The 15,142-nt window shown below is 53.5% G+C and overlaps 1 protein-coding gene and 1 non-coding gene across 2 annotated transcripts; one reads left to right on the forward strand and one right to left on the reverse strand.

The window, feature by feature from the left end:
- Positions 1–611: 611 nt before the first annotated feature.
- On the forward strand, positions 612–9,721 carry C4H1orf194 (chromosome 4 C1orf194 homolog). Its single transcript, XM_034767810.1, has 5 exons — positions 612–807; positions 2,052–2,168; positions 5,470–5,585; positions 8,633–8,766; positions 9,491–9,721. The coding sequence occupies exons 1-5, from the start codon at positions 727–729 to the stop codon at positions 9,559–9,561; spliced, it is 519 nt and encodes a 172-aa protein (XP_034623701.1). The 5' UTR covers positions 612–726; the 3' UTR covers positions 9,562–9,721.
- A 4,561-nt stretch (positions 9,722–14,282) lies between these two features.
- Positions 14,283–14,692, reverse strand: LOC117877518. Its single transcript, XR_004645742.1, has one exon.
- Between the last annotated feature and the right edge of the window lie 450 nt (positions 14,693–15,142).

Consider the following 15,142-nt stretch of genomic DNA (forward strand, 5'->3'; position numbering starts at 1 on the left):
CCGCGAGGCCAAATCCGCGCTCTCCTGTGTGCAAAGCCCCGGGCCCGTCTGGTCCCCGCCTAGCTTTGTCGCTCTCCTCGTGCAGATTTAGTCCTTCCTGGAGGCGCGCACTGTCATCCTTTAGCCTCAGCATTAATTACCTGTTTTTGCACGTTCATTCCCCCCCCCAGTTTAGTCCCATGTAGGTTTTCGCACTCAGGCCTTTGTTCTGCCTCTGCGCCGCGTGTCTCGTTACGCACATGGGCATCGTCCCTGCAAAATTAGATTCCCCCGCCCCCCTTTGCAACAGCCCTTTGCTTGGCCCGCGGATTTGGGTGTAGCCCCTCTACAGCTTGGGGAAGCGGGGCCATGCAGTGCCCAGCCATGTGTAACAAAGCGAGCGGGGGGTGGGGGAGGAGGTATGGCGGCAGCAGGTTTTAAAATAAACGCTGTGCAGGCTGGTGCTTGGCCCTTCCAGGCGCAGTTTCCATCCATGCCTGAGTTTCTCAGCATCTTTCCTTGCAATCTTCCCGCACAGTCCTTCCATGCCCAGCCCTACAGCCCAGCGCGGCCCCCTGGATTGCTCTCACCCTCCCTGCAGGCCGCCCCGCCGCGCTGCTCTTTCCAGCCACCAGGGGGAGCCCCAGCGCCAGAGCTTCCTCCTCGGAATCCCCGGGGACCGTCACCTGGCAACCGCGGCCGGGCTCGCAAACAAGCCGCGAGGAGCGCTGCTGTGCCCGGCGCAGGATGCCGCCCACCCGGGACCCCTTCCCCTACCCCCGCTACGAGAACGAGGACACCTTCACGGGCCGGGCCAGGTCGGGCCAGGTAAGGTCCCCGCCCCCTGCTGGGCTGCCCGAGTTCCTACCGGGACCTTCATCGGCCCAGCTCCGGCCCAATCTGCACCCCGCTGCCCCCCCCCCATCCCCGCTGCCAACATGCAGCCACCTCTGGTGGGAACAGGGCAGCTGGTGAGCAGAGCGGCTGCTAGGAAGGGAAGGATCTAAATTGGGGAGACGGGATCCAGAATCCAGTGTCTATTGTGAAAGATTTAGCCTCAGTTTCCCCTGTTTGCCTGCAACTTTCACATGACAACAAACTGGCCGGGGTCAGGGGAGAGACACTGCCTGAAACTACTTTTGACTCTATATATATATATATATATATATATATAAATACATAAATACATAAATAAAATGCCTGGCTTGCAAGTCAGCTGGGTCCCTTTGAAATCAGCTTTTCAGTGTTTGAGTCAGGCTCAACTCCCCTTCTTCATGAGCTACTTAGAAACAGGGCCTGAGTTCAGCTGCTGTCCAGGTGCTAGTGTGCAGAGCTCACTGTGGACTCTGACCTTTCACCAGAGTTTGATACTCCAGCCCTGTGTTAAAAAAAGGAGCAAACTGAAAACAATCAAGAATCCCACAACTCTGCAAACAAGAGAAGTGAGGCCAGATCTTCACTATTAGAGGAGCAAGGAATCTGAGTAGGCAGAAAGCAGCACGGGGTTTCTTGCGGGATTTAAACTATGTCAGAGGTTTGGCTTGGGCAGTCACTGGAAAGGGCTCTGGGCCGGGAAGGGGGGAGAACAGGAGTTACCTGTTTGCTCTGATGGACAGTGGCTTTCACTGCCAATTATTTGTAGCCCCACCCCTCCCCCAACAGAGCAGTACAGACCCCATAGCTCTAGGGGCTGCACAAACACAGAACAAGATGGTCTCCGTCCCAAGAGAGCTGTTATGGCTCCTAACAGCCCAAGTGATGCCAGAGGTATAAACCTTCCTTGTTGCACCAGTATGACAGGTCTAGGCAGTGGCCTCCTGCACAGCCCTGCTGGCATGTAGAGGATGGGGGGCAGTGGATTCCCAGGCGTCCCAACTGCCTGCAGTCAAATCAGGGTTCCCCTTGCACCAGGCTGGGGCCAGAGGGCTAACTTCCTCTACATACAGAATCACCTACACCCCCACTGGAGTAGGGAGTGGTGCATGTGTCCGGAGGATGCCCTGATGCCAATGGCAAAGACCATCTGACAGCTGGTGTTCAGAGCACGAGTGGCTGACTGTTGTTTGTTCCAGACAGGCCCTTATGCTGAGCCCACCCACCTGGCCCAGCAGCAGGACCCCTGGAATCGCCTGCACAGAACACCCACCCTGTCCAGCACCAGAAAGGAAGTCTGGTATACAGAACCTGAGGTAGAGGCCCCCCAAGTGCCCCTCCGTGCCGCCCTTTGCTGCTCCCTCCCCCTCCTCACCATCCCACATCCTCTGATTACCCTCCCACAAAAGGCACAGCCTGAAATGGTCCAGAATTAGCAGATACAAGTTCCCCAGTGCACAGCCATCTCCTCACCCAGGCTGGGCAGCCACACTGGCCGTGCCAAGGGCTTAGTAAAACCTTTCACCCGCAGCTGCATTGGTTTCCTTTCTGTGCTCCACTTGCTCCTCTGGGCTTTGCTTTCTGTCCAGCAGCATCCCAAGCCATGCCCATGTGCTGTTCCCACCCCAAGCATCAGAGAGGAAGCGCGTAACATCCACATTGCGAAGCATCCTGGACACCTCTCGGAACACTTTGCAGCTCTCCAAGTGCTTGACAAACATTAACCTCACCTCGCAATCCTCCAGCCCTTGGGCAGAGGTGGATTAAGATTTACTGGGGCCCTGGGCACAAAACACCCCATTAAAATCCCAGACCTGCCTACTTTTTAACATGGGTGTAGTTTGGGGGCGGGGGGCCGCGTTGCCCCCTCAAACCACAAGCCCGGGCAGGTGCGGAGTGGTACCGGCAGAGGCTGTGCTTTGGGGGAGGGGGGGGAGAGAACCGATAAAGTGATCAGCTCCCCCTTCATGAAGCAAGGTCCCTGCTGGCAGCACCAACCTCTGTCCAAGGAATGAGGGGAATCTTAGCCACCCCTCCGCATGAGAGCCGGCCCCTCTCCATGGCCCTTGCCCCCTTTCTTCCCCCTGGAGGCCCCGCTGCCTGGTTGGGGTAGGGGTGTGTGGGGACACGGGCCAGTATTCTGCTCTCCAGCAACCTGGCCTCCTGCCCAGGGCAAGTGGAAGATTCGGGGCTCCCCACAGCAGCCTGGACTGCATGGGTGGCTCTTACCACCACCTGGCTCTCACTTCCAGGCAGCCTGAGCAGGGGGCAGGGCCTTGGGGGGGAGGGGGAAGAGGAGGAGCAGGGGCAGGGCCACAGAGAGGGGTGGGGCCTTATGCCTCCCCTCTTCTACTAAATGTTCTGGCGCTCTTGCTGAGCGCCCCCAAATTGGCTGGGCCCCTGGGCATGGGCGTTGATCCCCCACTGCCCTTCGGTTAGATCTGTGTTACACAGATAGGGAAACCGAGATGCAGAAAAGTAAAACAACTTGCCCAGGGTGTGATGTTCTAAGTGTAATAGAATATCTCATTGAAAGGTGACAGGGCCAGAAAGAGTTAATTAACTCACAAACTGACCTGATCCATGGCCGAACTTTAGAGACTGGTTAGGAAGATATGTAAATGAATAGAACTTTGAAATACAAGTCTGCATTGTTAGAAATAGAAGGGTAGATTGATTGAGTGACCTCAGCTGGCTCCCACAGGCAGCATTGTCACAGTTCCTGCCGACTACGCCACTGTGACAATGCTGCNGCCCTTCGGTTAGATCTGTGTTACACAGATAGGGAAACCGAGATGCAGAAAAGTAAAACAACTTGCCCAGGGTGTGATGTTCTAAGTGTAATAGAATATCTCATTGAAAGGTGACAGGGCCAGAAAGAGTTAATTAACTCACAAACTGACCTGATCCATGGCCGAACTTTAGAGACTGGTTAGGAAGATATGTAAATGAATAGAACTTTGAAATACAAGTCTGCATTGTTAGAAATAGAAGGGTAGATTGATTGAGTGACCTCAGCTGGCTCCCACAGGCAGCATTGTCACAGTGGCGTAGTCGGCAGGAACTGTGACAATGCTGCCTGTGGGAGCCAGCTGAGGTCACTCGATCAGGGTCAACTGCAAACAGAACAGGGAAAACAAACCCCAAACGCTGGTGGATATTCCAATACTTTGATTTACCAAGCCAGCACAAAACAGCTTCTATAGTACCTCACTGGTTACTCAGAAGTCCAAATAATGCAGTTCCCTTAAAATACCCAGCCTCAAGCTTCCATCCAGACACACATCAGATATGATGATGATTACTGAAAATCTTATCTCATCATATAAACTAAAAGGTTCTTCCAATCCCAAAGGATCAGCCACACACCCAGGTTCAATTATAACTTAGATCTTACCCAAAATACACGCTTATAGCCAATTCTTATTAACTAAGCTAAAATGTATTAAAAAGAAAAGAGTGTGTTGGTTAAAAGATCAATATACATACAGACTTGAATTCAATTCTTGAGGTCCAGATACACAGCAGAGATGAGCTTGTAGTTGCCAAAAGTCCTTTTAGAAATAGTCCATAGGTTATAGTCCAATGTCCATATTCAGGGTGACTCCGATCAGTGACTGGGGATCTCAATCCTTGTGGCTTAAGGTTTCCCCCTCTTGAAACCTAAAGCAGATCTGAGATGAAGAAGGATCATGTCCCAGGGTTTTTATACATTTCCTGCAGCCTTTTGGCCTGAGAAAACAATAGGCTTAACTCTCCTTCTCCCAAACATCCTGGCAATTAGCACAGGGTAATTTATCCATTAAACAGTTCAGATACAGGTTACCACAATCTTCAAAGAGACATATAGACAATAATACTATTTCACTTAAGTGTCTTCCTAAATGTTAATATTCCTTTTTTGATCTTTGAATCAAAGCTATAGCAATAGACAAGACTTGTTTGCTTACATCACAGGACCTGAGCAAACATCTCCCCTTCTACCTCTAACAATGCAGGCTGCATTTCAAAGCTCTATTCATTTACATATCTTCCGAGGGATAGCTCAGTAGTTTGAGCATTTGCCCACTAAACCCAGGGTTGTGAGTTCAGTCTTTGTGGGGGGCTATTGAGGGATCGGGGGGGGGGGAAATCTGTCTGGGGATTGGTCCTGCTTTGAGCAGAGGGTTGGACTAGATGACCTCCTGAGGTCCCTTCCAACCCTGATATTTTAAAGTTCGGACATGGGTCAGGTCAGTCTGTGAGCTAGTTAACTCTTTCTGGCCCTGTCACCTTTCAATGAGATATTATATTACACTTAGAACATCACAACAGGATCACACAGTGCGGCTGTGGCAGAGATGAGAGAGTAGGACTTAGGTGTTCCAGAGCTCACTGCTCTGCTCTAACCACTCAGACTCATCCCCTCCCCAGAGCTGGGTGCACAGCTCTGGAGTCCTGACTCTAACCAGCAGAACAACAGAGAGAAAGTCTTCCCTGTGTAACTCCCCACAGCCAGTGAATGCAGCAGAATGTAATTTGTCCTCAGGTGAAGCCCTCGCAGCACCCAGGGATGAGGCACCTTTACCAGGCTTGTCAGAGGCTCTGCCTAGTGACTCTCTCTGAACCCTTCTGCAGGTTCCCAGAGATAGCCTGGATTTTAAGCTGACTTCACTCTACAACCACCACAAGGAGCAGCTCAGAGACAAGAGCCAGATTGTCATCCACAAGGAGACCCTCTTGGATGTCCATGGGTGAGCAGGAGCAAGCGGCCTTTTCTCGATCTCAGGCAGGGCACAGCCTCCTCTGGGAGCAGCTATTGGTGACAGCGAATGCCCCAGTCTGCTCACAGCTGCAAGGCTGTTTGCCCCATCCTCTTTGGGGGGCAGAGCCAGGGCTACTGCAGTCCTGGGGCTGACTTCGCTCATCCCCCCTTAGCCTCAGGGAAGTGTGGCCTAATGGTCAGAGTCAGTCCGACTGCCCTGGGCTCTCTGGTAGGGCGGAATGTTAAACAGTCTAGGGTCTGATGGCCTGGTTCAGCAGACGAATGCAAGCCTCTTGGCCTAAGGTGGGAAGACTGCCACCCCGAGGGTGGGGTTGGCAGCAGGGGGTAGGAGAATCCAGGCCCACCCTACTCCACCAGGTCCCAGCCTAGGGCCCTAACAGTGGCAGAACCTACCGCCACTGGGTATGGGGGGATCCCACCACAACACAGTGACAGCATTCAGCCTAATAGGTCATCCCCCTGAGCCACTTCCTACCCCATCTCCTCGTGTGGTGGTCCTGGCATCCCCAGCATCCCAGGGTTCATCAGTGTGGGCAGTTCCCAGCAGCTCCAACCCCTCTTGGGCATCTTCCATCACATCTAGCTTCTGCGGTCTGGAGATTCATCAGCTCCTGCATCCTTCCTCTTCAGCGGTCAGCCCCAACTGAGCTGAGTTGCTCCCTTTTATACCTGGGTTCCGAGTGGCTCAGGGCCATGGCCTCTTTGGCCCATAGGGTGGGCTTAACTCCTGCTGGACCAGTGAGGGGCTAGCAGGAGCACCGCCAGCTTTTTTGCCGTCCTAGGCGGCGGAAGGTCCCGCCCCGAAATGCCACCACAGTCGCCACCCCCCAAATTGTAGGTCGCCTAATGGGTTGCGCCGGCCCTGGGGGCTAGTGTGCCCTGTCACAAGCCTACATCCTGCAGAAGCTTCTGGCCTCTTGGCTTGTGCGTGGAGGAGGTCTAAGCATAGGTTCAGTGGTGCTGCAGGGTCTCTATGGGGAGGGAAGGCACCTCCCTGGCAACAGCTCCCAAAATGACCCTGCCCCAGCAGCTCACCTTCAGTCAATACAGATGAAGACTCCAGCTCCTGGTTCGCAACTTCCGCAGCCATCTGACCCAATCAACCAACTGTACCAGGCAGTGCCCAGATTCCCCCGCATTCCAACCCACCATCAGCCTTGGGCTGTGCCCACTTACCTGGGGTTTGGAGCAGCCCAGACTCCAGTGCACGGGAGCTGGGCCCCACCCTGGGGCAGATGGGGAATGGGGTGGGGCAGAAGTTCTCAGTCACAAAGTCCTAGTATTGGCATGTAGCCCAGCATGCTGCTAGCCCATCACAGTGTTGGCAGCACCAGGGACAGGGAAACCTAGGAGAGCTGGTGTGGACAGGTCTGATAGTGCCCCCGGTACCACAACAGAAGAGTGGGGTGTTTGAAGTTAATGACTAGCGGGGGGCTTCAGAGTCCATATGCCGCAGCTAGTTACAGAACAATGCTACAGAGAGACAGGGGGTTGCAGCCTAGACCCAAAAACGCAGGACTCCTGGGACAGAAGAGCTGCTCTGTTTACCTCAGGTTTGGGCATTCGAGGCTCATGGGAGGGTAGCTCCTTTGAACAGCCTGCTGCCTTGCCTGGGGCTCCTGCCACATTTCTCCCCAGCAGCACAAATCCTGGCCCTGCAGAGCATTATGTAAACTCAGGGCAGCCCTGACATCAGCAAGTCACTTGGCCAGCACATGCTTAGGCACTACCTTATCTGCTGTCTGCCTCACCAGCTTGCTAGGTGCTTCAGGATGAGTGGCATGGCCTTGGTCACACTGACTGGTGCTCTGAAAGGGCTCCATTGTTGGGCAGCACACTGGTGAGTCCCCACTAGGTACCAGCTGATCACCGGGATGCCTGCGGTTTGTAGCTAATTGCACTAAGCACCTGTGCCTGGGATACAAGCCAGCTGGAAGGATTCCATGGTAGCTGGTGGCAGCCTCTTGCTGGGCCAGAGAACAGCTACCAATGCTGCATAAAAGCTAATGGACCCCTGCTCAGGAGAACAGAACAGAAACCTCAGCCTGAGCTTGCTTCCTCAGTCCCCCACGCCACATCCTCCTAGCTCTGCCTCCAGCTCCCCAACCACTAGTCACCCTGCCCTCTTCTCATACGCTGGGGTGGTAACAAGCTGAACTTACCTCTGGGAGCCAGCAGAACTTATTCGGCAGCTTTTTACAGGCGTCCAATCCCTGTGGGCCTTGGGGGGGCTGTGGCAGAGCCTTGTGTCCCAGAGGCGCAATCACAGACCCTGGCCACAGTGTTGCTGTTAATTGTCAATTTCCCCCTCTCCCTACAAATGGAGGAGGAGGAGGAGGAGGCAGAACCAAGCAGGATATTGTGCTCTTTGCAGTGTTGCCAACTGTTGTGATTGTATCACACCTCTTGCAATATTTGGTGTTTTTCCTCAAGTCCCAGCTGCTGGAGTGGGAGATTCTCAGCTTTTATTTAAACAAAGTACATTTCCAGCTCTCCGGGCTGCAGAGAAAAGCTTGGAAATGTGCCCTGAGCTTGACCAGAGAGGCTTAGAAAGCAGGAGGCAAAGAAACCCAAAAGCATCATCTGGAAAGTCTTGTGGCTTTGGGGGGGCTCGCTCCTGACTTTTGAACCCTTGGGGCAGGTGATGCTGCACCTGACAACAATCAAGAGGCAATTAATACATGCAAGATGACCACATTATCGTTACCATGGGCATGTTGCCACAGGGGGAAGAAAGGTCTGATCAGGTTTTTCCCCTTTGAAAGCTCTCAGTCCTGCAGTCAGACCCAGTAGCCTGGATAGATGCAGGGAGCGGCTGTTCCCTTTGTCAGGAGCCCTAAGCGAATGCACTAAACCCACCCAGATGGTTCTTTGTGTTACCGTAGCGCCGGGGGGGCACAACCAGAATGCAGGTGGCATGGTGCTGGACATGTACCTAGTAAGAGCTGGCCTCTGCCCCAGGGAGCGCAGAGTCTGGAATTCTAATGCCTCTCCCTCCCCTCCTGCCTACTCCAGAGCACTGAAGGGTCTCGAGCCTGTGAAGGAACCCGAGCTGCCCCCAGTGGAGCACCGTACAGCCAGGGGCCTGTCTATGAGATGCTGGGTCAGCCCCACAAAGGAGTCGATCCACAGCATTGAGGGAGCCATCGGTAAGGGCAACAGGCAGCTGCCTGTGCCTCCATCTTAATGGAGATCAGCCAATGGGATGGGCCTCAAAATGTGTCGCAGCCCACAAGGTTGAGAGTCTGGGAGGGTCAGGGACAGGCTGGCGGGGCAGTAACAAAGGGCCCACTCCCTTAGTGCGGGGCACTGTAGAGGCTGTTCCTCTGCACTGCTACCGTCACAGCCACATGGGGATCCCAGCTCCAGTGTGGCTGTGGTGTGGGGCTGCCTGGGCAAACCCTGTCCTAGCTACGTGACAGGAACTATTCTGCAAGGATCAGTGGCTGCCATTACTTATCGGCAGGACCCCAGGCAATGAGGCCCAGAGATTAGGTGGCTGTCTATCTGTCAGAGGCACCGAGTACCCACTGAAGAGACTCTCCCAAGGCCACCCAGTGAGCCTGTGTCAGAACTGGCGATGCATGAGGCAGCATGACCTTATGGATAGAGCACTGGCCTGGGAGTCAGGAGACCTGGTCAGTGCCACCCACCTGTGTGACTTTGAGGGAATCATGGCACATCTCTGCCTCAATTTCCCCATCTGTATAATGGGAATAACGATGGTTCCCTTCCTTTGTGACATACTTGGAGATCTACGGCCACCATGATAACTACTAGAACGAGAGTCCCCGTTCACTCCAGCGTGAGGCCCAGCCTGATGCCACCTTCCACACTTGGTAGTAGTAATCACATGACTTTCTCCTTCCCTAGAGTGTCCCCACACAGCTGCCACCAACAGTGGATACTCCCGCAAGGAGAACGGCAGCTTCTTCTCTCAGTAAGGAGTTTGCTGGCTTGTGCCCTTGCTGTGCGGCTCTGGACCCACTTCCAACTTGAGTGAACCTTCTTCTGTCTGCTCTGTGTGCATTAAACCCCTTCTGGTCAGCAAAGCTCGTCCAGAAAAACAGCCATGAACAGGGAGAGATTTTAATTTAATTTCAATCTTGTTTCCCTGTCTTCTTTGCTGCATTCATCCCTCCATGCTGGGTAACGTGGGGTACACAGCATCGCAGCAGGCAATACTGACCTTCGGGCATCAGCCCAGAATATGTTGTGCTACCTCTCCACCTCCAACATGGCTCCAGTCAGCTACCCAGGCCGGTCCTCTAATTCTGGGGGCCCAACTTGGTGCTCAGCACCCACAACCCCCAATAAAACCTGTAGGAACAGTGGGTAACCAATCAGACCCTTTATTAACTTGAGCTTCCAATAACCAGGGCTCCTAAAATTAGAGGCTGTTTTCCAGAAGCTGGCATGTGGGCATGAGCAGGCACCGCACGTGGCAGCGTGGTGGTTTATTCATTAAAGAACATTGGGGCATTCAATAAACTGAAAAGGCGGCAAATTCCAAACTAATACAAGGAAATATTTTTTTCACACAATAGATACTTAGCCTATGGAACTTGCTGTCACAAGAAGTTGAGGCCAAGAATTTGCAAGAGTTTAAAAGGATTGGGGATTTTTCTATGAAAATGAGAAAATCCAGAGTAGAGTCAATTCTGGCAGGGATATTAACATTCCTGCTGCAGGGCTCAAACTCATCTTTATTAGAGACCAAGATGAGACCTAATGTGGGGGCAGATTACCCCCATTCTGCTATCGTAAGAGTCTAACACCACCCTGTAAAGCAGCTGGGGCTGGGCACTGCCAGAAACAGGGCTATATGGAGCCATGGGCTGATCCGTGCTGGGGGTTCTTATGCGCCTGCTGTTTGGGGATTAAATCATCATGGACAGAAATCCAGCTTCCCCACAAGATGCTTTTTAAATGATTTGTTTGGTCTCTTTCAGGGCAGCGAGCTCATGCCTTGGCTCTGCGCTCTTGGGAAGAGTTGCTTTTCTTTGTCCTTACAATGGTTCCAGCATGGCTACACATATGTTGATCAGGTGTCATAGAATCATAGAATATCAGGGTTGGAAGGAACCTCAGGAGGTCATCTAGTCCAACCCCCTGCTCAAAGCAGGACCAATCCCCAGATTTTTGCCCCCGATCCCTAAACTGCCCCCTCAAGGATTGAACTCACAACCCTGGATTTATTAAAATGATGGAATCACGGGACGCTGCCATACATCCTCTCCATGGTGAGCAAATAGTCTTCAGCAAGGTAATTCAGGCCCCATGCGTAACACTCAGCACTAGCACATCTCCAGCCTGGAGCTTGAAAACACACCTGATGCTCAGTGCCAGGCAGCTAAAGGAGCCATCCCCCAGCTTTCTAAAATGAGCCAGTTTGGGGGAAGCCCAAACCAGGTTCATTCATTAAATTACCAGGTTAAAATAACCCAGATTAAGTGGATCTATAGTGGGGGTTTACAGCTGCGCAATTAAATGGATTATTTATACTGGTGCAAAACAGCCATGTGCAGATCAATGGCTATACATGACACATCCAGCCTCAGGGTCAGGCCATAGGTGAAAGGAGTTTGATGATCTCAACTCTACAGCTGCTTTATATTTGACTGAACTCCTCTGGAGAATAGTTGGTCTCAGAGTAGGAGCAGCCAGTCAGAGATGAGGTGAGTAGAGTGAGGCAGATAAGGCTTGACAGAATTCAAGCACCTTTCCAATGTGGAAGATGCTACTGTAGCACTTGCCTGCATTACACCTCACTCACACCAGCAGCTGCTCATTTCCCCCTCCATGTATGCCTCAGGAACAAGAGACCCATACACCAATTTACTGCAGCTGTGGATCAGCTCCAGTGTTTATTCCTCTGCACTCATTGCTGGGCCAGCCCTGCGTCAGCCTGCACAACGGGGAAAGAGCAACTGTTGGCTCACTACATGATTCTTCACTCATTTGAAAAACCCTGTAGTTTCCATTAAAAAAAGTTCCTCTCTTGGCAATAGGAGAGGATGGCAGCAGGATGGATGGGCGGCTAACCAGCCTTCCAGAACCATGGCTCCAGCCAAATGTTACAGCAGCCAAAGGTGTGAACCTCACCACCCCCAATTCGCTTCAGTGCCACGTTAACCTCCAACTCCAGGCAGGGCTAAGGCACCTCTATGCTACAGGGACTAGAACCGCAGCAGGGGGGTTCTGACTAGCATGTCCCCAAGGCCAGGAGCTAGGTTGATGGACACTTTCTTCCATTCACCTTGCTGTGTCTACCCTGGGGTCGGGCATGGCACAGCAACTGCGCTGGAGTGTGGGTTTTGCACACCTGTGAGCACCATAGCGATGTCAACCCAAAATGTAGGCCAGACCTCAGCAGAGGAGAAATCAGCTTGTGGTTTTGTCGCAGACCTCCCCTCTGACGGGGGGAGAAGAAGGATTGGAACAGGGGTCTCCCACCTCAGGCGCTTGCCCAAATCCCTGGGCATTCTGCTGTGGGTCTCCTTCAATCTCTGAAGCCACTCTGCTTTGGATAATTAAATGTGAGTGGTGCATGGGGACTGGACCTCGGCCGTCCCTGAGCTAGTCAGTCTCTCCCTGGCCCAACACAACTTTCATAATTTAGCCACAGTGGTCGTTTCAAGAAGAGGGATTGAGAGAAAACCACATCACAGTATCCCCAGCCCTGCAGGCAAGATGGGCAGCTGATTCCTTTGGGACTTAGGCAAGAGACAGGCATCCACCCCCCTACAGGGAAGCAGCAACAGGCATCCAGGAACTTCACCCTGAAAACCAAGCAGGGCACCATGTTCAGTGAGAGTTCTGTGAATTACAGTGAGCTGAAAACTGGGATGTAGGAACCTGAATGCCAGCCTGAGCCCCCCCAAGTCCCTTTGTGGATCTGAGCCTTCATGACTTGCTTTTCCTGGAGTAGTGAAGCTCTCCCTGTGAGAGGCCACCAAGAGGCTGCTTCACCTGCTTGTATGGGGGTGATATGTATTACTACAGCTCATCAGCTCTTATGCAGTCTCACTGAAGTCAACATGCTCACTCAACTGTGCTAAGGGCAGCAGCCCTAGGGACTGGTTCATAGGATCGGGCCCCATGGTATGCGTGGTCAGAATGACACCTGCTAGGGTCTTGCCAGTGAAGCAGACAGTACCAGAGGGGTTCAGAGAGGCCACTGAAAGCATGCTCTGGGAGGGAGAGCTGAGCTAGATTTCAGTGCCCCTTTAACACCATTACGTTTTAGTGATTGGGGGGGTGGTAATAAGCCATTGACAGAGAACCTCAGTCACTGGGCATTGCTGTGTTTCTCCACCCCCTGCCTGAAACCAGCTTGCTCTCACACCCATTTCAGCCCTGCTCCCCACATTTGCTGTAAGATCATCCTCATTACCTTCAAGCTGTTTGCACTAGGCTGTGCAACGCAAGTGTCCCCAGGATACTCCTGAGCTACTCCTCAGCTTGACAGAGTACTGCGCTCCCAGTGCTGGGAGTTCACACAACACACCCACAATACCAACCCGGTCACCCCAGGACACACATGCCAAGCAGGAAGCAGGATGGCCTTGGGTGCCAAAACAAAAACGTACTCTCAGCAATTGCCCTGGAAGGGCCAGAAGTGCAGGAAAAATAACCAAAGGGTGGAGCCCTTGAAGTGGTTTTAATACTGAGAGCTATAAACTCTTGTAGGAGCTTTGAGCAAAGACCATCTTCCCCCCTTCCTCTCACCCCCCCAATTACAGTCACCCATTAACCTAGGATCAGGATCATTTATTTTCTTTGAGAGATTATTAAGCTACTCCAGCCTGCATGCAATTTGGGGAGCTGCACACCAGAGATTACAAAGAGGATATTAAGGAGTGGAGGGTAGCACAGTGTGGCTCAGATTTTGAAAGCTCAGTTCCCTTCACAGCACTAAAACAAAGGGCCAGATCTTCTGTACTCTGCATGTTGAGCCTGCTTGAAAACCTCCCCCACTGTGAGTGCAGAGCACATCCAAGTGTGGGCCTGTTACTGGCAAAGCAGCGTATCTAGGGGCACTGCTCAAGTCTAGCTAAATACCAGAGCCACGCAGCTATATCACCCTGCGGTCAATGGGGCAGGATAACAACAGGCTACCCCCAGCCACCGTGGGCACCACCACCACGTTTAAATGCAGATTTACAAGAATTTTATTTGTTTATTATGAGTTTGATCCCCATCCCCTCCAAACCCCCCGCCCAGCAGGAAGCCCCCAGAGCCGCATGCATTCTTTAGGAAGGAATGAAGGGCCATGTGTTCCAGGGACAGATGGAGCCCAAGCTTGGCTGGGGCTGCTGGCCAGACACCGTAAGGCTCCAGGGTACAACGCTTCACAGTGAATACAGCGGCCCAGGCGGCTCATTGAGTCGGCTGCTCGTGGGCCCAGGAATGTTGATCGGGGTCTCCCCGCGCGCAGCCCCAGGCAGGGCTGGGAAGCTGCCCAGCAACCCCGCTCCTCATGGGCCTCCCGCGGGCGGCTGGAAGGGGAGTTACTACCCTGGGGCGACCCTCTGAACAAAGCCACCAGCGGCTGCTCTGCAGCACTTGCTCCGCGCCCTGAGTGTCAGCGCTGCGCTGCCCGGAACACCCCCCCCCCGGCTCGCGCCGCGCCCTCCCCCCACGCTGCCCCGGGCAGCCGGGCTCAGATCAGAATCGCCTCGATACTCATGGGCCGGGGGCTCGGGCCAGCGCGGACCCACCCCGCAGCCTCGTCTATCTGATCGACTCATCACCTCTGAGCGCCGGGCGGGCCGGCTGCGGCCTTCAATTCTGCCCCGCACAGCGCCCGCAGGCTTCGCGGGAGGGGTCTTCTCATCTCGGGCCGGGCGGCCGCCCCCGGCCCGATCGAATAAGATCAACGTGTAGGCGAGATCCCAGCAGGGCCGCACGCTGCACACGCACCCCACCACCCCTACATACGCACCCCGCGCACGCACCCTCAGATGCACACTTATTCCCCGCACACTCACACTCCATTCGCTCCCCTGCAGTGCTCCGCGTGCGCAGCAACTCCCTTTTATATAGCCTAGGGCCGCACTGCATCATGGGAGCACCAGCTGCCTCCATAGAGCTCTCCCCAGACGGGCCGCGGCCTCTCGGGCGCCCTCTTCGGCCGGGAGGATTCCACGCAACTCTCCCATGCGAACCGCTGCTTTTCACCTTCAGCTCCTTTTGCCCCCAGCCAGGACCGGGGCCGGGTGAGCGGGAATCGGGACATCTCCGCATCTCCAGCCAACAACATCATTTTAACATAATTTAGAACCAAGGATTAGCTGAAAACATGTTAGTTTGAGGGGAGATGTTAACACACTAGGAGACTTAAACATCCCATTGGCTCATCCACACTACAGAAATTCTTCTGCAGAACCGGGAAGGACCTTAAACACCTTCTAGCATCAGTCCCAAACCAGAAAGTGGGCAAAGTCCGCAGTGGCTGGGGAAGCTCCATAGTGTGAAATCGTCTTGTTTTAGAGAGACAGACAGAAAACTTAAGCTGCTCAA

Source organism: Trachemys scripta, chromosome 4, assembly GCF_013100865.1.
Source record: "Trachemys scripta elegans isolate TJP31775 chromosome 4, CAS_Tse_1.0, whole genome shotgun sequence".
NCBI classification, from domain to species: Eukaryota; Metazoa; Chordata; order Testudines; family Emydidae; genus Trachemys; species Trachemys scripta.

Excerpts from the sequence above, each read along its gene's own strand:
- C4H1orf194 (XM_034767810.1), top strand. The coding sequence starts at position 727 with ATGCCGCCCACCCGGGACCCCTTCCCCTACCCCCGCTACGAGAACGAG. Across the intron at positions 2,169-5,469 it reads TCTGGTATACAGAACCTGAG|GTTCCCAGAGATAGCCTGGA; the intron begins GTAGAGGCCCCC and ends ACCCTTCTGCAG. Across the intron at positions 8,767-9,490 it reads CAGCATTGAGGGAGCCATCG|AGTGTCCCCACACAGCTGCC; the intron begins GTAAGGGCAACA and ends CTCCTTCCCTAG.